This window comes from Hypanus sabinus, chromosome 7 (genome assembly GCF_030144855.1).
Source record: "Hypanus sabinus isolate sHypSab1 chromosome 7, sHypSab1.hap1, whole genome shotgun sequence".
Taxonomy (NCBI): Eukaryota; Metazoa; Chordata; class Chondrichthyes; order Myliobatiformes; family Dasyatidae; genus Hypanus; species Hypanus sabinus.
The window spans coordinates 138264259-138290964 of NC_082712.1; the positions used below are offsets into that span (position 1 = coordinate 138264259).

General features: G+C 40.4%; 1 protein-coding gene across 1 annotated transcript; it reads right to left on the bottom strand.

Moving 5' to 3' along the window:
- Nucleotides 1-5630: 5630 nt before the first annotated feature.
- c7h11orf58 (chromosome 7 C11orf58 homolog) lies at nucleotides 5631-23975 on the bottom strand. Its single transcript, XM_059975746.1, has 5 exons — nucleotides 23828-23975; nucleotides 22209-22298; nucleotides 16276-16336; nucleotides 10376-10485; nucleotides 5631-7112 (listed from the first exon to the last, which is right to left on the bottom strand). Exons 1-5 carry the CDS (start codon nucleotides 23885-23887, stop codon nucleotides 6900-6902), a joined length of 534 nt encoding a protein of 177 aa, XP_059831729.1. The 5' UTR covers nucleotides 23888-23975; the 3' UTR covers nucleotides 5631-6899.
- Between the last annotated feature and the right edge of the window lie 2731 nt (nucleotides 23976-26706).

Consider the following 26706-nt stretch of genomic DNA (forward strand, 5'->3'; position numbering starts at 1 on the left):
GAAAAATCAATGTTCATGCCATCAGCTGGAGACTAGCCAGACGGATTATAAGGTGTTGCTCCTTCAACCTGAGCATGGCCTCATCGCAACAGTAGAGGAGGCCATGAACTGACATGTCGGAATGGGAAATGGAATTAAAATAGGTGGCCACTGGGAAATCCTGATTTTTCTGGCAGATGGAGTATAGGTGCTCGGTGAAGTTGTCTCCCAATCTACATCGGGTCTCACCGGGAAACAGGAGGCCACACCGAGAGCAGATGATTTGGTAGGTGACCCCAACAAACTCACAGATGAAGTGTCGCCTCACCCAGAAGAAGTTGTACCACTTGAAATGAGAACTTACCTTGCTCGAAAATCAACCAATCTTCCCAGATTTGCCAAGTGACTTCTTTAAAAAAGCATGAATTGTGCATCTGATACCTGCTACAATTGCACAGCCTGAACGAATATGACTCATAACAACTGGCTGATGTAGAAAGATGGGATTTCACTGGCCCATGGAATAGTGGACCACTTGCAGGAGAGAAAAAGTACAATGTTTATACTACGATTGACATGAAGAATGTGCACCTGGAATTGCACTTAGAATTTTCTGTTCCTCTTTGGGGTAAATGTAATCTTCATATATTGAAAGGCAAATAATTATTAATAAACATACATATTTTAGATATAATCTAAACAAACCATACAAGGGGGTTGTATTACTTAAGTAAAAACATTTTAACAAATGTAATCTGAATACTGATGCCTGAATATATCCAGTATAACTGACCTTACTGCTGAATTATGAATATTTCCAGCAGTTTCTGATCAATTTGCCAGTTACTTTTTGTTTCAATTATTTGTCATGTTGATACATACATATTTGTGTGTGGAATTGCAAGTTTTTTGTCCTTTTGAACCTTGGTCAGTATTGAGGTGCCTCAGGGAACCAAACTGCAAAGTCTCTCAAATCTAGAGAACACACACTACTCCTGACTAACATTTGAATGATGACCAGCCTGCTATTGAGGCACTGGAAAGGGCAATAACTTGCACAGCATTTTAGGCTAAAGGAATTTTTTTTCTCTTCTTAGAACCCCCCGTACAAAGAAAAAGACAAAATGTACATACATCACAGCCCCTGCAATTCTGTTTGAACAGTTGTATTGATCATCTTGAGCCAACTGATGTGTAGTTTCTATTAACATTTCTTAAGATGTTATTCTGAGTTCAAAGCTTCTGATTTTTAAAGGGCATTTTTAATTCGGGGCCTCATGGTGTATTATGCTGGAAAAAACATGGTGTTAACAAAGCCATAATGTATAGATGCATGAATGCATTTGCAGGGACCCTAAGAGCTGGGTTTGTTGTGTACAAGCTGTTTTTTAGTTATATACCTTACCAAACAGTAGTAATGCTAAGCTGTCACAATTGGGGAAAGGGTATAAGTCTTCAAAGAATCAACCCCTGCTTCCTCTTTTACATTTTTTTTTCTCTAGAGTTCAGCCAGGAACATTATTTTGAACTGATTCTGTTTCTATAGCCTGCTCGAAGCTGGGTTTGCTGCCACATTCAGAAATAACTTCAAGGTACAGTATCTGACTGGCTTTCTACTCATTTTCAAGCCTCTTCACTTCCACCTTTTTTGATTGTATATGGCTGTTAATGGTCTACTGAAAAACTGAAAGGTCTACATGGCAGAGGTAGCAAATGGACCTTGATCAAAAGCAGATCTGTTTGTACTTTTTTTTAACATGACCTTTAAAGGTTTCTGTATAGTTCAGTACGTGGCACTGTTTAATTTCTCTCTCTACCATCTTTCTAAGGTTAAGGAATGCCACAAGGTTTTTGAAAAGGTGGAAAGAAAATGGATTTTGAACAAAAAAAAAGTTCATAAGTTCAAAAGTAAATTTATTATCAAAGTACATAATACTACCTTGAGATTCATTATCTGATGGGTCTTCCCAAAGAAACAGTAGAATCAATGAAGAACTGGCCACAACAAAGGCAGACAAACAACTGATGTGTAAAAATCCAAATTGAGCAAATACAAAAAAAACACAAAATAATAATAAATAAATAAAAATATTGAAGCATTAGGAGAGGCAGAAGTTTATTTGAGAAAGGGCACAAACTACAAATACTAGAGGAGATGACTTACTGAGACAGAGAGGGTTAGAAAGGGAATTCTGTTTCATGGTTCTTATGTAGTGAAAAACATATGCCTGTATGATTATAAGGAGCCTTATTGCAAGTGAAGGATCCTAAAATTGTTGTCTGGGTTGGAGCGCTGATGGTAAAAGAACAAGCAGATCTTGGCAAACTTGCTGAGTCTGTAGAAATCATTCTTAAGCTTTTGCACCATTGTGCTATAAATGTGCTTGTCATGGATATTTTTGCCTACTGTGTCAACTTTTAGCCTACTGTTAAACAGTTTTTGTTAAAATGAAGGCAGATCTGAACCTTAACCCTAACTCTATGATGTTTAAATATGATATTGAACATACCAATCCACTTCCAATAAGTAAATTAGCTACCAACCCTTGACAGGTTTTGTTTAGTGTCTCAAATTTTCGCTCTGTTAAACTTTACCTGCACATCCAAATTAGTTAGTTTTGACTGCAAGGTTAATTTTTCCTGGTCAACAATTAAACATGATAAAAATCTGATTTAGTATTATTGTGTGCAAGGTCCAATAACAAATCAGGTTCAAAGAGGAGATTAAGGTGGGTTGGGCAGGTTATTAAAAACAATGCATTCCTGAACTTGTCAATGAAGTTGCTTTATTTAGAGTCCCTCAAAAGAAAGCAATCCAATTGGTGACTTACAGAAGTTTGGCGATAACATATTGAGAAAGGATGAGGTGTGATTTTATGCAAAAAACAATCTCACCTCAAAATCTCAGCAAAACCGAAGAGCTGATTATTGACTGCAGGAGGCAGAAACTGGAGGGCCAAAAACCAGCCTTCATTAGGGGATTGGCGGTGGAAGGGCTCAGTAATTTTAAATTCCTTGGCGTTATTATTTCAGAGGATTTGTCCTGGGAGCAGCACTTAAGTGTCATTACAAAGAAGGCATGGCAGTGCCAAAAAAAGCAGCATTCATCATCAAGGACCCCTATCAACCTCTCTCAGTGCTACTACCATCAGGGAAAACGTACAGAAGCCTTAGGCCCTACACTTCTACGTTCAGGAATGTTTATTACCCTACAGCTATCAGGATTCTGATCCAGTGTGGATGACTTTCCTCACCCCAGTGCTGAACTAACCAACAACCTATAAACTTACTTTCCAGGACCATACAACTCATGTTCTCAGCATTACTTATTTTTTATTATTTGCATGATTTGTCTTCCATCATGATTAGTTAGTTGTTTGTTGGTCTTTGTTTATATATAGTTTTTCACAAGTTCTATTTTCCTGTAAATGCTTACAAGAAAATGAATCTCAACATAGCATATGGTAGAGGCAGTTCAATTTTGTCATTTAAAAAAAAATTGTACAGGTATATGGACAGGAAAGGAATGGAGGCTTATGGGCTGAGTGCAGGTAGGTGGGACTAGGGGAGAGCAAGTGTTCGGCACGGACTAGAAGGGCCAAGATGGCCTGTTTCCATGCTGTAATGGTTATATGGTGACATACAGAGCACGTCATTTTTTTCTAATTCTTGGTCAGCACTGAAATTAGTAAGACATATACTGTATAAAATGTGAAACTGCTTCATGTCATTTAAATGACAAAACTCAATTTCACCGAGAAATCCCTCATTCTGGGTTAAACTCCAGATTTACAAATAAAGATTTCAATGGGAATGGAAAGGTTGTGGGAAAGGTAAAAAAAAACTCCATCTGTAAATGTACCATAATGTTTTAAAATTATTTAAAAGCCGTTTATTCTTGCTTGTTTTTAATTCTTGTCATTTATTCTCTAATATTCAGTGGTAAAGATCCTGAGAGTGTCGATATTGCATTTTATTTCCTGCAATTTGTCTGTCTTATTGGTGATTTAGTAAGCAGATAATTAAATCACCTATGAACTGGTGTACCAGGTAATTTATGATTGTTTACTTTGTGGCATTTTGCAGAGGGAAAAGTTAGTAATAATCACATCAAATTTCATGAAATCTTTATCTAATCTAAATCATAGTTTTAATAAATAGCATGCAAGTTCTAGTGTTTCAATGGAGAATGTTGGTCATAAAAATAGAACCCCTTATTTTGCTACTAACATTAATCATTCTAACTTATTCAATATAGCATGATTCTGCTTCCTTATACAACTACTTCAGAAAAGCACAAAAAAACCCAAAACAAATCATAAAATAAGATTGAGATAAATTAGTTTTCCTTAGACAAGAGGGTGGAATTGCTCATTTCTAAAGGTGAAAGCTGCTGACAACAAAACACGTTGCTGGGATGACCCAGCATAATTAATTATGCAACTGCAGTTTTATGTGGATAAATAAGGTAGAACTGAAATGGGGTATAGAATGTGAGTGGATGAACACTAACCTGTGATTTCAATATAAACATTCATGTCTGATAAAAACCTTTGAAAGGATCTCAAAAGTTTGTTGGGATGTTAGTGAGTGTGACTGAATTTGCTGTAATTCTGGTTAAACTGGCTAATTACTTTACTTTGGGTGCTTTACAATAGAAAGGTCATTAAAGCCATGCAACATTTCCAAAAAAATTAGGTAATTTCAAGTCCTTGATACCATCTCTATGACAAGCATATTAATTGCTCTCCATTGAACAAAAGCAAAAGGTTTAGTAGAGTATTTTAAAGCTATTAACTTCTGGTCGTTCTTGAGTCCCACATCTCTATTTCTCCCTTCTTTGTATCCATGATGCCTCTGAGGCCCTCTGCCTCTTTGAGTTTCCTGATCCTGACACTCATTTTCAGAGAGCATATGCTTTCCGTGTGTCCCCACCCTACTGTGTCAAGCTGATGTGAGAAATCTTAGCTACTTCCTTGAATAGAGGCCCAATCACACTTTCACCCCATTCCTTTACCAGGTCGGTCACTTTCCCCCCCCCATATCAAAAGCATAACTATGGGGATTTCCAAAAGCAGTGAAACAATATACTCATTTCTTTGATGGACACGTGGAACAACTCCTTTTTCAAATCCGTTCAGGTCTCCTCCCTCCATAAACTCTTCTGTTAAATTAATGCTACTTCATGCACCGTTTCTCCATAATGAAATAAACCTTCCAAACAAGCATTCAAAATCGTGAAATATTGGGGAGCTACGATCATTTAAAAGGAGTGAGATATTATAATTGACCTTGAAGACATTTCTGCTTCCTACAGATACTTCAAATCACAAACAACAGTAAATCTGCATATGCTGGAAATCCAAGCAAAACACACAAATGCTAGAGGAACTCAGCAGGCCAGGCAGCATCCATGGAGGGAAAAAAAAGTATAGTCGACATTTCAGGGCAAGACCGTTCAGCAGGCCTGCTGAGTTCCTCCAGCATTTTGTGTGTGTGTTACTTCAGACAGTTACCTTTGACTTTTTAAATTTTATAATCAACACAATCTTCTCCAAGAAATCTAAATATATGCACGAGATTAAAATAGTACATATATTGGCAGTGTTTCTGTGAAATTCAATGTGAAAACTAGCAAACAGTCCTTTGTTGTAAAGATGTCAACTTTTATTTTATATATATATGTACAATATGAACAGCTAAAAATGTTTCTCTTAGCCTTCATTTAAACTCGACTAAGTTTTTAAATCCCATAACAGTTATCAAAAAATTGGACTAATGATATGCATCTATAAATTACAAGAATGAAGTACAGGTGGAATACCCCTTATCCAAAATGCTTGGGGCTGGAAGTGTTCAGGATTTCAGATTTTGGAATATAATGAAGTAGCATGGGATCACCACCATTTCCAACACTGAATTTATATGCTACTGGTAAAAGTGGTCTTTGTCTTCACTTGTTCATCACATACAGTAGGTACTTAACAGTAAAAATGACATACCATTAATATAATGAAAATATGATGTGTACAGGGTAGCAAAAACAGCACAGCAGCGTTGGGAGAATACCTGAATCAGCTGTTGTTGAACAAGACCAAACAGGCTCTCAGTCTCCACCTCTGATGCTCTGTTTTGACTAAAAGGTTACAGTACATTGTATTGTATTTTTTAAAGATTTTCTGTAATGTATGAAAACAATCAACATCATAGACTTGTTCTGGTGCTAGATTTTCATGATCAGCAAATACTTTAAAAGTTTAACGCCATTCCTTTTCGTAAATTTCTGCAACAAGCTTGCAGAATATTCATAATTATCTTCAATTTTCAGTTCAACCTGATAGATCTTTGCTTGTTTCATGATCTGCATACCATTAAGGCATTTATTAATTCCGATGCTGATGATGTACGAGCAAGATCTTCATATTTTGCTTTATTCAGGGTTTTTCCATTTTCCATTAACCTGTTCATTACATGTGGTCACTTGTCAACATTGTCTTATGTGCAAAGACCTACACACTGCCCGAGACCCTTCCCAGCACTTGTGGAATTTTACCATTTGTGATACCATGTCAATGCTCAAAAAAAAATTCGGATTTTGGATATTTTCAGATTTTGGAACTTCTGATAAAGTGTACTCAACCTGCACCATTTCATCTCACTTTAGACATTACATACAGAACTTATTTAAAATGCAAGGGATAAACCTTGTAAAAATGCAAGCACAAAGTGAGAAAACTCAAGATCATTTTCACAAAAGATTCAAAAACAAATCAAATGTAGGAAACATTTGGGACAATGTTGGTAAGAGCAAGTCACATACTAACTCAGAAAATAAACCCAATGGCATTCTCTGCTCAGTAAAATGTATTGTAATTAAACAAGCCTGAACATTGACCAGGAGACCTTGTTAAAGGATAGTACTAGTTTGTAGATGACTTCACAAACATCATTTTATAGTTGCTTTTCAGATCCTGCTTTTTGGTATTTGCATCTTCTGACTGATGTTCTTCACTACTGGATTTCACATCTGAAGAATAATCCTTTGACTGACCTTTGTTTTCAGAATCATTCAAGCTATTGGTTGCCAAGTGTCCACCAGTACTGACTTGTTGGTCTGAATCTGCTGGTTCAGGCTGTAACACAGGTGAAAATTATGTCCTCCAGTACAATCGTCAATTAATTGCTTTTAATGCACGCTCTTCATAGTAAATTAACATTAAAGTGCTAATGGTGCTAAGCTGCTTCAGAGCTTCCATTCTAATACCATACTCCCAATCCCAGATGGCTCTTACATACTACATTTTATTGCATACCCCCCCCCAGACAATAAGAATTAAGTATAACAAAAAATGGATTTGAGTTGATAATTGATTAACATCGTAGTCAGAATTATACAACCACAGGCCAAATTTTACCATAACTAGTGTTCAAATTGGCTTTTGTTAATCAGGTCTGCACCTTCAGCAAAAGCAAGACCCAGCATGTGAATGCTAGTGACAGTACTGAACCATTCACAATGAAGTTCAGCCAGACAGTCTATCCTGGCTTCCTCCTGAGATTCTCACCATGACAGAAGCTGCTCTTCCGTTCAACTGGACTCTTCCTATGTGAGATTGACAAATGGGGAAACAGCACTGGATATAACAAAGGCCATGGAAACAAAACATATCCTAGCCGTACTATTGAAAACCTGCACTCAAACTAGCTGCACCTCCAGACAAGCCATTCATTCCAGTACTATTACAACACCAGCACCTACTAGAATGATATCCATGTACAAATTGATTGCAAACAAAAACATCTATTAACACCTGATAAGCCTTCTCACAAAATAATAGAAGTGGCTATAACAGGGAATTTATTAACAAGCTGTTCACTATTGCCCAGACCAAAGCAAGTTTATTATGAAAGTATGTTTCACCATATACCCTCCAGAAATTCATTTCCTTGTAGGCATTTGTGGCAAAGCTTGTGGATACAAAGATAGGTGGAGGGATAGGTAGTGTTGAGGAAGCAATGCAATTGCAGCAGGACTTGGACAAATTTAGCAGCTTTGGGCCTGTACTCACTAGAATTTAGAAGAATGCAGGGGATGGGGGAAAAGAGGAATCTCACTGAAACCTACCAAATGTTGAAAGGACTAGACAGGCTGGATGTGGAGAGGATGTTTCCTGTGGTGGGGGTATCCAGTACTCGAGGGCACAGCCTCAAAATTGAGGAGCAACCTTTAAAACAAAGTCAAGGAGGGTTTTTTTAAACCCACAGAGTAGCAAATCTGTGGAATGTTCTGCCACAGACTGTGGTGGAGGCAAAGTCTGTGGGTATATTTAACACAGAAGTTGATCATTTCCTCATCAGTCAGGGCATCAAAGGATATGGTGAAAAGGTAGGTGTTTGGGGGTTGAGTGGGATCAGGTAAGAGTCGTGGTATGTCAGAGAAGTCTCAATAGGCTGAATGGCCTAATTCTGCTCCTATGTCTTGTAGTCTAGAAGAAAATACAATAGAATCAAAGAAAAACTACACACCTTTAAGGTTTACTGGGACTACTTTGCTCTAGACTCAACATCTTTGTCTAAACATGGACCAAAGTGCTGAATTCCAGAGGTAAGGCAAGGGTAACTGACTTTGATCGAGGCCAGGTAAAGCGACAGTTAACAGACACTGAAGTGAAGTCTACAAGGCTGCTGACATTCGATGTTGTGATAATGATGTGTGCAGTCCCAGGCTATCAATGAATCTCCATCTAAATGAATGAAGCAATGTCTACTGAGAAAATTCAATTGCTCTGACAACCCCTCACAAGTGTGGCCCATGCATGCACACCAGAAGTCAAGTTGGGTAAGTCACCAGGACCAGTCGAGATGTACCCCGGGCCACTGTGGGAAGTGATGGAGGAGCTTGCTGAGCCTCTGGCAATGACCACTGCATCATCAATGTGGACGGGAGAGGTTCTGGGGGATTGGAAGGTAGCAGATGTTGTTCCCTTATTCAAGAAAGGGAGTAGTGATAGCCCATCAAATTATATACCAGTGAGTCTTACTTCAGTGGTTGGTAAGTTGATGGAGAAGATCCTGAGAGGCAGGATTTATGAACATTTGGAGAGGCATAATATAATTAGGAGTAGTCAGCATAGCTTTGTCAAAGGCAGGTTGTGCCTTACGAGCCTGATTGAATTTTTTGAGGATGTGACTAAACACACTGAAGGTAGAGCAGTAGATGTAGTTTATATGGATTTCAGCAAGGCATTTGATAAGGTACCCCATGCAAGGCTTACTGAGAGTAAGGAGGCATGGGATCCAAGGGGACATTGCTTTGTGGATCCAGAACTGGCTTGCCCACAGAAGGCAAAGAGTGGTTGTAGACGGGTCATATTCTGCATGGAGGTCGATCACCAGTGGTGTGCCTCAGGGATCTGTTCTGGGACCCCTTGTCTTCTTGATTTTTATAAATGATCTGGATGAGGAAGTGGAGGGATGGGTTAGTAAATTTGCTGATAACACAAAGGTTGGGGGTGTTGTGGATTGTGTGGAGGGCTGTCAGAGGTTACAGTGGGACATCGATAGGATGCAAACTGGGCTGATAAGTGGCAGGTGGAGTTCAACCCAGATAAGTATGAGGTGGTTCATTTTGGTAGGTCAAATATGATTGCAGAAAATAGCATTAATGGTAAGACTCTTGGCAATGTGGGGGATCAGAGGGATCTTGGGGTCCAAGTTCGCAGATTGACTCTGTAGTTAAGAAGGCATATGGTGCATCGGCCTTCACCAACCATGGGATTGAGTTTAAGAGCCAAGAGGTAATGTGCAGCTATACAGGACCCTGGTCAGACCCCACTTGGAGTACTGTGCTCATTTCTGGTCGCCTCACTACAGGAACGACGTGGAAACCATAGAAAGGGTGCAGAGGAGATTTACAAGGATGTTGCCTGGATTGGGGAGTATACGTTATGAGAATAGTTTGAATGAACTTAGCCTTTTCTCCTTGGAGTGAAGGAAGATGAGAGATGATCTGATAGAGATGTACAAGATGATGATAAGCATCGATCATGTGGATAGTCAGAGGCTTTTCCCCAGGGCTGAAATGGCTGGCACAAGAGGGCATAGTTTTAAGGTGCATGGAAGTAGGTACAGAGGAGATGTCAGGGGCAAGTTGTTTTTTTTAAAAAAAAATGCAGAGTGGTGAGTGTGTGGAATGGGCTGCCGGCAGCAGCGATGAAGGTAGAAACAATAGGGTCTTTTAAGAGACTCCTAGATAGGTACACGGAGCTTAGAAAAACAAGAGGGCTATGGATAAGTCTAGCTAGTTCTAAGGTAAGGACATGTTTGGCACAGCTTTGTGGGCTGGAGGGCCTGTATTGTGCTGTAGTTTTCTATGTATTGTGAAGAAATCCATTACCTCACTGAAGCCCAATCCACAGTGTCGCCTGTTCCTTCCTGACAGCTGGCTGTCCAAACTCTGATGAAACTGATGTTCCAATTCCTCATTTATTTTTTTCTCTTCATCACCTTTAAAGAAAAGCAAATATCTTCATAATGGTAACTTATTGGCCACTCTGAGCAAGTGCAAGATCGTTTGTCAAAACTGGATTAGTACATGGAACTACGACATTGCAGCCATTACAGAAACTTGGTCCAGAGAAGGGCTGGACTGGCAGCTCAACATTACAAGGTACTGTTACATATCCACAGTTTGATCTCGGGACTGTGGGATGATGTAATTGTCTCTTGACTGTGGGGTGACTTTATGTCACGTGACGGCATGATCCAAACCGTATTTAAACTAACCTGCGGTTTGTGACACGGTTCTCATTTTTATTTTTGATGCAATGTTGTTGTTGCACGTTTATTTTTCCCTTACAGTCCAGTATCGGAGAGTGAAGGCATTACCAGAGTTATCCGAGTTCAAAGGATTGGATAAAGTTAATGTCGTTCAGCGTTTTAGGGAATGATAGACCTTTGACTTTGTTCAGGAATCGTGGCATGCATATTTGAGTTAAACCCTTGCAAAGTCAGGAAGGTTTGTGCAGTGACCACCCTCCAGTCAAAAGGTCAGTTCCTTTTATTTCCTCGTGATTTCTGCGAACAAGGCATCTACCGGCTGTGGGATTGGCAGATTGTCGTTACTTCGAAAGTATCGTTTGTTTCAGGGAAGTCTCTCCTTACTGACTATATAGATCACATGGACCTTTGAATTTATCACTTTAAGTCTGTGCTTGGATGAGAATTCATTAAGAACAGTTTCTAAGTTTGAATGTTTGTGCTGCCTGTTAACTTCAGTTAAATTATTCATTTGTTTATTTTTCTAAGTTTTGAGTGGAAGTTAATAAATCTCGGGATTTGTTTTAAACTCTGTCTCAGTTTCACATTCATTGCTGCTGCATTTGTAACAGCTCAGATGTTTTAGATGTGGCAGGAGATAAATGAAGTGAGGGATTGCTTTATGGGACCATAGTTGCACAAAGAGGACATCTTGGAGAACTCATCCAGTAAGGTCCTTTTGGTACAATTTGGGAATAAGAAAGGCGTAACTGCTATATAGGATCATAATAGAGGACTTAGAACCTTAAAATATATAGAAATAACCAGGTTACTATAATTGATATCGAATGGAACTCCCTTAGAGCCGGGGTGTAGATAGGGCAGAATTTGTTAGGTGCATCCAGGAGAGTTTCTTGAATATGTAGGTATTGGGCATCACGCTATCGTAGTGTTGGTGCATGGCTAAGTGGTTAAAGCGTTCATCCAGTGAACTGAAGGTCACTAGTTCGAGCCTTGCTGAGGCTGCATGTGTGTCCTTAAGCAAGGCACTTAATTACACACTGCTCTGCGACGACATCAGTGCCAAGCTGTATGGGTCCTAATGCCCTTCCCTTGGACAACATCAGTGGCGTGGAGGAGGGAGACTTGCAGCTTGGGCAACATCTGGTCTTCCACTAAAAAAAAACACCTTGCCCAGGCTTGTACCCTGGAAACTTTATAAGGCGTAAATCCATGGTCTATCAAGACTAACGGAGGCCTACACTACTACATACATCGTAGCAGTTAGCACAATGCATTCCAGCATCAATGATCAGGACTGAAGATTGTGACAGGGTTTACTCATATTTGAAAAGCACAGATTTATTAGATAGAGTCAGCATTACTTTCTCTTGGCAAGAACCTGTCTCAGTAATGTGACTTGAGATTATTTTCAGGAAGTGAGACAGATGATTGAAGAGTGTAAGGCAGTGGATGTTGGACTTTAGCAAAGCATTTGAGGAAGTCTCTATGGTACGCTGATCCAAAAGATAGTCAAACAGGATCCATGACAAGTTGATAAACTGGATTGAAAACTGACTGATCATAGCAAAGGGCCTTTCTTTGTAATAATTACTTGAAGAAAAATGTAGGTGTTATGATTAGTAAGTTTGCAGATGACATAAAAATTATAGCTGTGGATAGTGAGAACACTGTCAATTTCATAGCAAAGATACAGCTCAGTTGGAAACCCTGGGTAGAGAAATAGAATAGTGTTTAATCTGCATGATGGTACGTAATGGGAGGTCAAAAGGGAAAGTATACAGTGAATAGTAGGACCCAATAATAGGATTAGGTACAGATAAATCTTGGAGTGCAAATCCAAAACCCAATAGAAGCAACAACACAAATGGATAGAACAGTTGGAAATAAACATGTATGGACTGCTTCTCTTCATTGATCAGGGTGCTTAACAGAAAAGTCAGTAAGTCATGTTTAGGCTTATGCCTGTTTGGTTACATTTGGAATATTGTGTGAAGTTCCAGTCACCACACTATAGAAAGGATGCAGATACTCCAGATATTTTGGCATGATTCACTAGGATGTTGCCTTAACTGGAGAGTAATAGCTACAAAGAAAATGGAAGATAACCCCAGCGAACAACCAAACCAAGGGCGACATCCTTCAGAGAGGTCACAAAGCTGTTTCTTTCACACCTTATTTTCCTTTTAAATGTGGTTCTGCTACTGTTGGAGCCTGTGATCTACATTGTGTTTTCAGGCTAATTGAGTGACCTGGCACTTTGCTGACTGACAGGTTCTTGAGTTTTCAGGTGAACCATGCTGTGCTGCCTCTGTGGTCAGTTAACTTTGTCATTTAGCAGCCTCTGCCGGTGGTTTTGTATAGTAGTCATTTAGGTCATGTGATCTGTCTCTGATGACATCATCAGTAGGTATTGAAGCAGTTCTTCATGTTAGAGCTGTGGGAAACATGTCTTTTCATTCTGACGTTCAGATCTTTAAAAACATTGTCGGTATGCAAAAGTAACCTTTGGGTTTATCATTTATTGATGTATATGCATATTTTCACATATCAGATATCTGAATGTTTTGTGTGCAGCTAAAAATACAGATGGAATATTCATGTGGGCCACACATTCCTACAGACAAAAAAGGGATTTAATACAGCCTGACAAGGAACCATTTAATTCTAAATTGTATTTTTGTAGGCCTCTTTAGTAATGGCATTATTTTCTTGGGAGTATCATTGTCATTGTTTTATATTTTATGTTCTTAGGACTGCCTTTTAAAGTTTTATGGAGTGCTGGGCAAGCAAGGAAATTTAAGGTACCTATACAGGCAATAGGCATCATTGTATTCAGCAGATGATTTAATTATTCGAGGTTGAAAGGGATGATATTTGTAAATGCTAAATTCCCCCTTTTAAATAATAAATAGCTGTTTTTAATGTAAGTATTGTAGTAAAACTTTTGACCACTGTCAGTAAGAGTAGGTAATTGTGTTTGCTATGGGGGTAAATTGACTACGAGTATCCTAATGGCACAGAATGCATTGGTGCCTCAAGAAGGTTCATGGTGGGATATCTGCACATGGACTTTGTTAATTAGCTGCTAATTAGAGCTCAGAACGAATTAAATTTAATCATTCACAAATGTAGAAAGTTCCAAGAGCATTTGGTAGTTAAATGTTTAAGATATAGCTACATATAAAGCAGTTTTCTCAACATGCTGTGGGCAGCCATGGCTTACATTTCCTTGATTCCAGAATGTTATGGCAATTGTTGGTCTGTTGACTGCTTCAGTAACACACACATGTATTGCATCTGAGATTGAAATTACTTGATAGGAAAACAAGCCATTAAGTTGAATCCTGATAATGTGTAAACCTGGCTAGCTTGTAGTGAGAATATTTGCATAAGATACATTGTAAATAGCAACATCATGCTTACTAGTAGCCTATCTTTACGATACATTTGGAACTTATTTGTATACAGTATCTTGTGTATTATCGTGCATCATTTGTGGTATAATTAATACTTACCTTAATGGAATTTTGGATGCTTTTTGACTGTGTTTTTCTTTGTCAGTTTTACCCTACTGCCAGTTGCTACATTAAAGAAAGTCAACTTGGAACATCTTTCTCAGTGTAGTAATTGGGGATGGAGTTTATCTGCCTGTCAATTCATGTAAAGCATGTGAAGAGGACAGAAAAGCATGCAGCCTCTAGGCCTATAAGCCATGATGGACTCCATTTATCGCCAAGGAAGATGGAGATCATTGAGGTGAGTGCAAAAGATGAGTTCAATGCCATCTACTAGCCTCACGCTTGCTGCTGTCAGAGGAAGGTGCCTGTGTGTGATGGTCCCTCTCCCCCTTGCTCGTTGCTCTGGAAGGAAGGTCCCTGCATTTGAATGGTCTTTTTCCCTCTCCCTCTTGCTCGATGTTGCTGGAGGATTGTGTTAGAATCTTGGCTCTAAGGCATGATTAAATCAACACGGTTTGTGGATTGGACTCTGTAGTTCATGTTAAGTGTTTCTGGTCCCTAGTCACTTTATTTTGTTAATATTTTGACTGGGGTTGCCTGCAGATAATGAACGACAGTGCTAGTTTGAACCAAACTGAACTAAACTGAATATGCCCGGACTCTTTTACTTTAGTGTTTTCTATTCTGCTCTCCGCTCTTTTGCCATTTGCATGATTTGTCTTATCTGTGCTGGGGATGGTGGGGTTGATGTTTTTGAATGGGTTCCAGGGTTTACCTTGTTTTGCGGCTGCCTGTGGGAAGATCAAGCTCAAGGTTATATACTGCATATATTCTTTGAAACTTTGAAGTTGGATAGACTTGGACTGTATCCTCTGGACTGAAGGAGAACCTTCATGTTCCAACATAAAACTGAGAGGCAACGATTGAGGAGATAGCCTTTTCCTTTTAGAGGGCATAAGATATGGTAAGAATGGGCATGTTTAAGGGAGATTCGTGAAGAAAGATTTTATTTTTGTTATACATGCACAACAGCAGGTGCTTGGAATGCACTGTCAGGGGAGCCGGCATAAATGGATATGACAGCAATGTTTAACAGACATTTACACACATGATCAGGTAGGAATTAGAGGACTGTGTGGCAGGTGGGATTAGCAAAGCTGGCATCAGCTAAAGGACCTGTTTCTGTGCTGTTCCATCACAAAAACAGTCCAATCTATAAAATACACAGCAATAGTCTTAATTTTCTCTTCTGTAATTACTGTTAGATGATTTTTAAAGCTAACACTAAGTAGCATTCAAACCAGGAAAAGACACGGTACACCTTTTTTTCAAAAAAAAAAGTTCCTTTATACTTTGTATAATTTCTGGACCATAATATCTCTGATAGAAGTCTCATTGGCAACCATTTTAATGTTTTTAATTATGGGATATCTGTAACCCATCTAAGTAAAAGCACATACATCCCATCCCCATAAACAAAGGGAAAATAAAAGCATTTACAGTAACTACAGATTTTTCTGACACCATCATGAAATTGCACTTCTGGTATCATCCTTGTGAAATCTCACCATGCCAATGCCTCCATTTTCTTTTTACAACATGTCAACATGCAAGTTGAACATCATTATAAATAAAAAGAGTGGGGGGGGGGACGAGAAAAAATATCTTACCCCTAGAACTTCCCCCACTAAATGGAAATGAAAATTTCCAATTCAGGTAAAAGCTTAGTAGGACTCATTGTCAGAGAGATTTTTAAAATCTATGTAAATGTTTCAATTCATTTTCAATTACTGTTCTTTGACATGATTTGCATAAACCCATTGTGATGAACAGAACTACACAAATTGATGATAGACTGCCTTCATTGATAAATTGATAAATTCAAATGTACAACCAAGTATTCAAAATAAGTGGCAGTACAAGGGGCAAGTAAATTAAAATTGCTTAGAGTCATTATCAACTCTGCATACAAGCTCCATTAGACTCTGTAACCCCGAACTCTCACCCCATACCTCAGTGTCTGCAGCAGAAATTCTAAAGGTAGCCTTTTGCTCACCCGTTCTGAAGTGCGAAGTTGACTTGTGATCACCTGGATGTGCACGTCCACCGTGATCTTTCTAGAGAAAAGAATCATTGTGTCAAAAAAAACAAGACTATCAAAGTAAGCTTCCATATTGGAGGAAAAAGCTTAAAAAAAATTGCTTTTCTCAAAGCAAAATAAATTTCAATTCACACAAGGCAATTAAAAATTACAGGCAAATAACGTACTCAATTAGCCTATGGAAAAATTCTGACTATTGCAGAGTCTCTTTATGGTAGTGTTTTATTAAAAATGAAACATGTTTTTGCAAGTTGTCAGACACTGACCAGCTAGTGGCTTCATCAGCATCTTGTGAAACTCAATTAAAGTAGTTACTAAATGGAGACATAAGGCTGCAGATGCCGAAATCAGCAGCAAAATTCTGCTGGAGGAACTCAACAGTTCAGGCAGCAGTGGTAGAGGGAAACAGATACTTAACCATAATACTTCAGATCAAGACCAGTTATCTGTACATAAAAGGAGTAGAGGAGAGTTGAGAGGGAGGGGTGGGACAAGAGCCTCCAAGTGATAGGTGAATTCAGGTGAGCAGGGGTGATTGGCAGCTGGAAGGAGGGGAGGAAATAGCGACAAATAGCCTTCTTTGCTGGACATCACCCACTCCACTGAGGCCTTCTGGAGATATGATTTTAATACGTTTCCCCAATCCCATACAAACTAGTCTGTCCTCTACCTCCTCACCACTAGGGTGAGTCCAAATGCAAATTAGAGAACAGCATTCTCACCTGGATAGTTTACAAACTTTCTCATAAGCACTGAATTCTCCAGTTGCAGGTAACCTGCTACCCTCATTTACTCACCTCCCCTGGTCAATCCAGGTCCTTCCACACACACCCTCAAAAACAAAACCCCTCAAGCTCCTTGTCGGTTTGTTCCACACCTATTCTATCACCCACCACCCACACACTCCTCCCACTGGATCCCCTCAATTCAAAATTCAATATGTAATTCTTTAACCCAAACACTGATTGCAATTTTTCTCAGTTGAAAAAGCAATGATTAAAAGGTGTTTGACATCAACTAAGAAAGGATCAGGAAGGCACTGTTCATGAGAAGCATGTTGCTTCTGATGCCACAGCAATGTATTTGATCCTAAAAGGAACTGGAACAGCCTTCTCTTCTGAATGATAACAAAAACCCTGAAGTCATCTGGATACTAGGATTCAGATTAATGAATAATAGAGATAGTACCATAAGTAAATCAGAACTAAAAAAAACTAGATTTGATTCCCAATTGCTATCAATACCAGCATAGACTTGTTTTACAAATTGAGGTGACCAGTCTACCATGCCAACAAAGAACTTCAGCTTACTACCTTAACTCATCTCAAAAGTCCAGATTACAACAGTCCTACTAAGCCTTCCACATTTATGACTATTCTAGATGGCTTCAATATCCATCTAGGCTTTGAATTAATCTCAAATTTGCAAGTACTGAAGGCTTATTCAGTGACTATGAATGGAAGAGGGACTATGTCCATCAATTACAAAGCAATGAAAGGTCTTACATTGGAGAACCAAATGCCCAATCTGCAGATTTGCTTAGCTGCAAGAGAACCTGCTTAGGAATTCTTGAATTTGTTCAGCACTACTCCATATAATGGCAATCTTTGATATTGGATATCTGCAAAATAGGTGCTTCTGTTCCACCATCTCTTATCCCTAAAACCACCTTTGCAAACCCATTTTAAAAGTACTGAGCTGACGCAGACCTCTGCTTTAAGTAAGCAACATCCAGTATTAAATTAAACCAAATGGCTTGACTTCCTGGAAGGTGACATGCAAAAAAGAAACCCAGATCAGTGTTGATTTCAAAGTTAACGATAAAAGATCAACATAACCAAACACAGATAACTGGGATACCATACAAGACCTTAATACCACACAAGAACTTAAATGACTGCAAGCTACTGAATGCTGCATCAACTGGTTCAACTGTAAATCATGCACACAAATAGCAGCAGTTTCAGTCTCACAAAAATGGACATACTTGGTCAGCGTAAAATGCAAAATCTTAGAAATCATCATCTAACTATAACAGATAGCCAAGGAATTGCTCCCATGCAGAACACAGCTGGAATCACTGGCACCACCATGGATAAAAGATGGCCTAAGGTGATAACACCAATGATGATCATTGGGGACAATTCATATTGCTAATATATTCAACTGTCCAAGACAAACATCTAGCTTTATTTATAAAAAATTTCCCAACCCTCCCCCCAAATTTACTGTTCTTTCTTCTGCTGGAAAGTGACCCAAGGTCCAATGCAGGGTCGAGGAAATGCCTGTGACTGGACTGATATCAATGGGTGAAAGGTGAAAAGTTTAAGGGGAACACGAGAGGAAATTTCTTCACTCAGCTTTGAGAGAATGGAATGGGCTGCCAGCACAAGTGGTGCATGCGAGCTTGATTTCGACGTTTAAGAAAAGTTTGAACAGGTACATGGAAGGTAGGGGTATGGAGGTCTATGGGACTACCCAATTTAAATAGTTCAGCATGGGCTAGATGAGCCAAAGTGCCTGTTTCTGTCCTGTACTTTTCTATTACTATTCACATTGTTCTTACCTGCAGTTATTTCTTCCCAAAACAGTTTTATTGTTAAGTCAAGATAGCAAAGCAAAATAAACGTAGAAAGCTGGCTTCACTGAGAAATAGAGCACTCAACACACTGCATTTATTGACACTTAATTAGCTACTGGCCACAATCCCTCATTTTCGTATTTATTAATTAACTTTTTCCAGATCTGCAAGCTTCTGAAAAACACTGCTCCAACTATCTCTGACCCATCTAGTCCATGCTTTTCTACATCCTTGATTCCTTTGACCTAGCATTGGCAGCTGAGCCAAGTTCTCTGCTTGTAATCACTCTGCTTTTCCTTCCCCTTTCTTAGTCAGCCTCCCTCTCATGGTTTGTCATCAAATTTTTGCCAATGATATGCTCTGGGATAAACTAATTATCAAATGCAAGTTGCTGTTGTGGGTAACAAATAAAAAAGTGACTAACTCCTAACAATAGATATTTGTCCCATAAAGATGGAAAACTTTGTATTTTTAGCATCCTTTAAACAGCAACATGCTCTCCCAGGCACAGGTTAGGGTAAACAAATGGACAAACTTACAGTTATGTAGTACCTCATCACATCCTCAGGATGTTCCAAAGCACTTTACAATCAATTAAATACTTCTGAGGTTCATTCACTTTTATGATAGCAGCCAGTTTGCACACACCAAGATCAGACAATTAAGTTGTATTGTTTAATGGAAGAATGCAGTCCAGGACATCAGGAGAACTAAGCTCCTCTTCAAGTTGTTCCATGGAATCTTTACCATTCACCTGAAAAAGCAGAATGTGCCTCATTTTAAATATCTCATCTAGAGGGCTGCATCTACCTCTGAAAATACAGCACGTATTTAGTACTGTATTGGACTATCCGCTCAGATAATGGCCATAAGCTTTGGAATGAGCTTCAAACTTATATTCTATTGATTCAGAGAAAGGTGATGATGATTCAGCAAATCATCAATTTATCCAGTCAAAAGCAACACAAAAAATGCTGAAGAAACTCAGCAAATCAGGCAGCATCTATGGAAAAAACAGATTCCACAGCTGACATTTTGGGCCAAAACCCTTCTTCAGTATTTGGAAAGGACAAGGGAGAAACACAAGAATATAAAGTGAGGGGGGGGGGGGGGGTGGGGAAGAGAAGAGAAGGGGAAGGAGGCTAGCTAAAAGGTGAGAGGTGAAGCCAGGTGGGTAGGAAAGGCAAGGAGGTGACCCAGGGGGAGGTGATAGGTAGATAAAGAGACAGAAGGTGGGAGGGGGGGAAGAGGATTTATTTTTCATAAATTGTAAGGAGAAATCAATATTCATGCCATCAGCTTGGCAGCTACCCAGACAGAATACAAGCTGTTGTTCTTCGGCCTAAGGGTGGCATTACCGTGGCACAAGAGGAGGCCCCAGACCAATTGGAAGTGAAACGTTTTGCTACTAGGAAGTTCCACTTTTGGCTGATGGGAGTAGAGGTGCTCGAAACAGACCCTGTAGGATTAATTGGGGGTAGCTGAAACAGCAGACGACCCCAGCAGGTACGCAGGTCAAGTGCTGCCTCACCTGGAAGAACTGTTTGGGGCCTTGAATGGAGGTGAGGGAGGAGGTAAATGGGCACAGATATACTAGTCTGCCTGCAGGGAGATTAGTAAGGAGGGGTGAAGGGACAAGGGAATCACGGAGGGAATGATCTCTGGGGAAAGTGGGGGGGGGGGGGGTAAAAGATACGCTTGGTGGTACGATCCATTCGGAGATGGCGGAAGCTGCAGAGAACAAATGTGTTGGGTGCAGAGACTCATGAGGTGGTAAGGACAAGAGGTACTCCATCACTGTTAAGGTAGTGGGAAGAGTGTGCACATTTAGAAAATGGAGATGCAGCTGAGGGCAACATCAATGGTGGAAGGGACACCCTGTTCTTTGAAGGAGGTATTCTCTGATGTTCTGGAGAGGAAAGCAGCATCCTGGGAACAGATATGGTACAGACAAGGGAAATGGAAAAATAACAATTTTATAGGAGACAGCGTGGGAAGAGCTACAGTCAAGGTAGCTGTGGGAATAGACAGCTTTACAAAAGATGTTGGTTGACAATTTGTCTCCAGATATGGAGGCAGATTAAGAAAGGGAAGGGAGGTATCAGAAATGGACCAAGTGAATTTAAGGGCAGGGTAGAAGTTAAGAAGCAAAATTGATGAAATTGACGAGCTCAGCATGGGGGAATGAAGCAGCACTGATGTAGTCATCAATGTGGTGGAGGAAGAGGTGGGAAGCATTACTAAGGAAGGCTTGGGACATAGACCATTCTACATACCCAACAAAAAGGCAGACATAGCTGGGGCCTGTGGCTATTCTGAATCTGGAGAAAGAAAGAGGAGCCGAAGGTTAAAAAAATGTTGGGGGTGTTGGTAGAGGGGAATTAGTTGGTTCTTTTATTGGGAAAGAAGCCATGAGCTTTAAGGCCTTCTGATGGGAGGGGAGGAGGCGAAGGAATACTAGTGTATAGGGATTGGACATCCTGATGCAAATGAGGCAGTCAGGGCCAGGAAACTGAAAGTTAGTAAGGGGATTGAGAGCACAAGAACTGAATCAAGGGGATGGAATGGAGTCACGGTATGAGTACACGAGCTCAGTGGGGCTGGAGCAGGCCAAGACAGAAACAATGGGCCTACCTGGACCATCAGATTTGTGGATCTTGGCTAGGAGGTAGAAGTGAGCAGTGTGGGGTTAGGGAACTGAATTTGGTGGTAGTGGCTGGGGGTTCTTCAGAGTTGATGAGGTTAATGATGGTTTTAGAGACAGTTTTCTGATAGTCTGGAGTGGGGTTCTCTTCAAGGGGTAGGTATCTTTACCTTTCCTACTGACCTGGCTTCACCCACCACCTTCTGGCTATCCTCCTTCCCCTACCTCACCTTTTTATTCTGGCGTCTCTCTCTCCCTTTCTTTTCAGTCATGAAGAAGGGTCTCAGCCTGAAACATTGACTCTTTATTCATTTCCATAGATGCTGCCTGACCTGCTGAGTTCCTCCAATATTTTGAGTGTTGCTTTGGATTTCCAGCACCTGCAGAATTTCTTGAATTTATCTATCACTCCTGGGGTATATTTGGACAAATTCAGAGCAACAGTACTCTCATTCTCATGTAGAGTCCAGATAGCTAGTAAATAATCTTTGAAGAAAATGGAAAATTAGCCACAGATTCCAAGTGGTCATATAACATTGTTACTGCTCTTCAGGCTCAAACAAAAAAAACCCCAAAAACTTTAGAAAGAGGATGGCATCTGAAGAGTTTCGCCTATTTTCCTGTTCCGTATTAAAATTCAGTACAGAGTAACCTGCAATTTACCTTCCCAGCTCCCATCAGCCTCAGGAATTTTAGCTTCCGCTCATCGTCACCTAAATCAGCTGATTCCCAGGTTGTACTAGATCCATTATCCTATAGGCAAAAGGAAAGAATTATAAGAATTTTAGAACAACCCAATAATGGACTTCATACCAATTGTACAATATTACAGTAATTTCACAAAAACAGAGCCAGTTAAATTTTTTGTACATAACTATTCATTTTAACATCCTATGGTCAAGAACAATGCAAGTGGCTTTAGCTCAATTGGCACCTAAAATATTTATTTACAACCTACAGTATTAATTTCAATTCCTTTACACTTCTTGGTATTAGTTAACATAACCTTATTGACGACAATTCTCAGCTTTATATTAACATATAACTTTATATTATTCCTTCTAGTGGAACAGGTGAGCAACTCCAGTTCTTAGAGTCAACATCTCAGAGGATCTATCCTGGGCCTAATACAATAACAAAGAAAACATGCCAGTGGTTATTCTTCATTAAGAGCTCGAGGAGATTTGGTACACCAGGAGACTCCAGATTTTTTATAATATAGATGTGCAGTGGAGAGCATTCTGACAGGTTGCATCATCACCCAGTGTGGAAATTCCAATGTGCAAGATCAAAAGAGAAATTTACTCAGCCAGCTCCATTACAGGCACCATCAAGGGCATATCCAAAAGGCAGTGACTCAGGAAGGAGGCATTTATCATTAAGGACCAGCGGTGTAGGGACATACCGCTAGAGAGGAAGTACAGAAGCCCGAAAATCCACACCCAACATTTTAGGAACAGCTTCTAACCCTGCACTATCAAACTTCTGAACGGTCACAGAACACTACTTTGCTATTCTTCTTTTGCACTACTACTGTAAAATATAGTAATTACTCTTCCGCTGTATTGCTACTGCAAAGCAAATTCACAGCACGTCAGTAACATTAAATTTGATACTTTCATTTTAAAAATCAGGTTCAAATCCGGAGGAATGTTTACATTTGAGCAATCTAACAACTTGGAACTAGGACCATATTGTTAGCGAACATCGAACGGAAAGCAACAAAATAATCTTCGTAAATATTTAAGGAAAGCAAACTCGCTCTGGCGCGGACTGATGATAGACAAACAGGTCACATCTCCGGTAACACATAAGATGTTGGAGGTACTCAGCAGGCCAGGGGGCATTTTATGGAGGAAAATGGAGAGTTGACATTTCGGGTCAGTGTCTCCGTGAGGTTGCACTCCCTATATTTAACTGACACACACCCACTCAAACATCTGGAGTATCACCCAGTACCCCCACTCCTTCCCCGTGAAGCATCGAGAACGAACTCAATCACCAACCCTTCTCTTGGGCAGAAAAGTTTGCTCTGGGTGAGTTTCTGGGTTAGCCCCTTCTCCTTGTGCAAATTTAAAAAAAAGGCAGGCAGTCCCTCGGGGCCGGGGGGTGCAGCGTTTAACACGCAGCCTCGGCGAGAACCGAAGCCCGGTGGCATACACAATAGGCCGCTGCTGGCGGCTTCCTCCAGGACTTCACCTGCACTCCCGCCCTACACCCAGGCTTTCTGCCCACCGGGTTAGCTCTCACACGCACACCACAAGCAATAAGGGGCGATTTACATTGGGTGAGGCAGGCCTCTTGGCACTGTGCTCCTTCCGGCTACCATCAGCAGAACTCATCTTGTCCTCTTACTCGGGCGCGCACTTGCCCAACCTGCCGCCTCGTTTTAATCCGGCCTCACGTTCCCAGCACCCTTTGGCTCGCCGTTCCTGCTGCATGGTGGGACATGTAGTGCAGTGCTGCCGCTTATGTCCCACCAAGAACTGCAAACGCACTAGGACTCCCATCATCCAACATGCTGCTGGCCAGAACGAGCCTGCTGTGTTGACTTGGGATTGGCACAGTGGGCAGAGAGCATTGTGCTGGAGAGTGACCCACTTTTCCTTATTTCCAATAAACCAGGATTGCACAATGTTAGCAACAGAAAGACGTGCTCCTAAAAATATACCACGATCTTTGTATCACGTATCTATGAAAATTATAATGACCTCACAATATAAATAAAAGCAAAAAATGTTGTTAACTGACAAGGGTCTCTGAAACGAAATGTTAATTCTGTTTCTATTTTGACCTGCTGAATATTTCCAGCATTTTCTGTTTTTGTTTTAGATTTATTTTACATCAGCACAGGGACAGGCCCTTTGGACATCGAGGCTCTCTGTCCTGAAATTTGATGTTTCTATTTTGAAAAAGTGACTCAGACTCTCTACCTTATCTATGCCTCTCATAATTTAAAAATTACTATTCAGGTCTCCCATTAACCCCTGATGCTCCAAAGAAAACAATCCAGATTTGTCCATTCTCCTTCCCTTTCCTCCATGGTCCACTATCCTTCTGTAGTCCTCTACTTCTTCCACCTATCTCCTCTCAGGTTCATCAACCCTCCCCAACCACACACCATCCCCCTCAGCAGAACTGCCAGCTTGTATTCCATCCCCTTCCCCTCACCTTCTGTCTCTTTGCTTTGCATTTCTGATTATGGGTCTTGGCCCAAAATGTTGGCTGTTCTGCATAGATGCTGCCTGACTTGCTGAGTTCCTCCAGCACATTCTTGGCTGTTGCTTAAGAGTTCCAGCATCTGCAGAGACTCTTATATTTATCAAATTTGTTGATCCTCTCTTTATAGGTAATATTCTGCCACTATTCATTATTGCATAATAATCCAAAGCTATATAAGACTGCAACATGACTTTTTTACTTAACACCCTCTCTGATAAAGGTAAGTATGGTATATACATGAGGAAATCTGCAGATGCTGGAAATTCAAACAACAACACACACAAAATGCAGGTAGAACACAGCAGGCCAGGCAGCATCGATAGGGAGAAGCGCTGTCGATGTTTCGGGCCGAGACCCTTCATCAGGACTGGTATGGTATATGTCTTCTTTACCATTGTATCTACTCGTATTGTCACTTTCAGAGAGCTATGGGCTTGCATGCCAAGATCCCTATGTATCTTAGAGCTCTTAAGGTTCCTTTGCTGCATACTTTCAGACAGACAGACATACTTTATTGATCCCGAGGGAAATTGGGTTTTGTTACAGTCGCACCAACCAAGAATAGTGAAGAAATATTGCAATATAAAACCATAAATAATTAAATAATAGTAAGTTAATGTGGTGAACTATGTGCCTGTCTGGACACGCCCCCTTCTGACTGCTCCTGTGGCTCCTCCCACAGGCCCCTGTATAAAGGCGATCTGAGGCCTGAAGCTCGGCCTCAGTCTCCAGGACATGGTATGATGGACACTCACTCCTGGTTCCTTCTTCCAGTCAATAAAAGCCGATATCTCGCCTTACGTCTCAGTGTGAGTTATTGATGGTGCATCAGTTAATCATACCAAGTGGAAAAAATAAGTCCAGGACCAGCCTATTGGCTCAAGGTGTCTGATACTCCGAGGGAGGAGTTGTAAAGTTTGATGGCCACAGGTAGGAATGACTTCCTATGACACTCAGTGTTACATCTCGGTGGAATGAGTCTCTGGCTGAAAGTACTCCTGTGCCTAACCAGTACATTATGGAGTGGATGGGAGTCGTTGTCCAAGATGGCATGCAACTTGGACAGCATCCTCGTTTCAGACACCACTTTCAGAGAGTCCAGTTCCACACCCACAACATCACTTTCCTCTTAAATTTGAGTACCACTCCATGTACTTGTCCATTGTGATTAAACCTCACCTGCCCACATTTTTAGCTCGTGTATATAATGCTGTTAGACAAACTGCTTCACTCTCAACAACTCCATCAACATTTACTTCCTAATCAATCTTCTGCATGTTTAAAATTTTTCTGCTTTTCTTTTCATTTTTAATGTAAATTGCAATTTTGTTACCAGTGTCAATAAGTGTTTTATAAGCGTCTGTCAAAGTCTCATGACCTAGTTTCTGTAGTATCATGGGCTGGTGAGATAGACCAGAAGAGGGGGAAGAGAAGTCTTAGAGTAGCAATAGTGGATGTAGCTGCTGTGGTGTCAGCAACCAAGGCACCTAGCAAGGAATTGCTGGAGTAGACGTGGAAGGGTAAAGGAGATGATTTGCTACAGCTGTGGCTTCTCAGGCAATGTCCTGAAAAGCGAGGAAAGTGTGAGAATAACTTACCAAAGCAGGCAGAATCCACAGCAGTGCCCTCTCCTATCCTGATTTGACTGCTGTCCAGATTATAGAGCTGGTGAATCTAAAGATGATTTGTGAGATGCCTTCAAGAGAGTGAATTCAAGGAAAGCTTTTGGTCCAGACAGAGTTCCTGGCTGAGTACTGAAGACTAGTGCTGACCAGCTGGCTGATGTACTCACAGATATCTTCAATCTATTTGTCTAGCAGTGTATAGTCCCCACCTGCTTCAGGCTGGTTTCAACTGTACTGGTGCCCAAGAAGAGTGTGGTAACCTGTCTAAATAACCATCATCCAGTGGTACTTACATCCACAGTGATGAAGTGTTT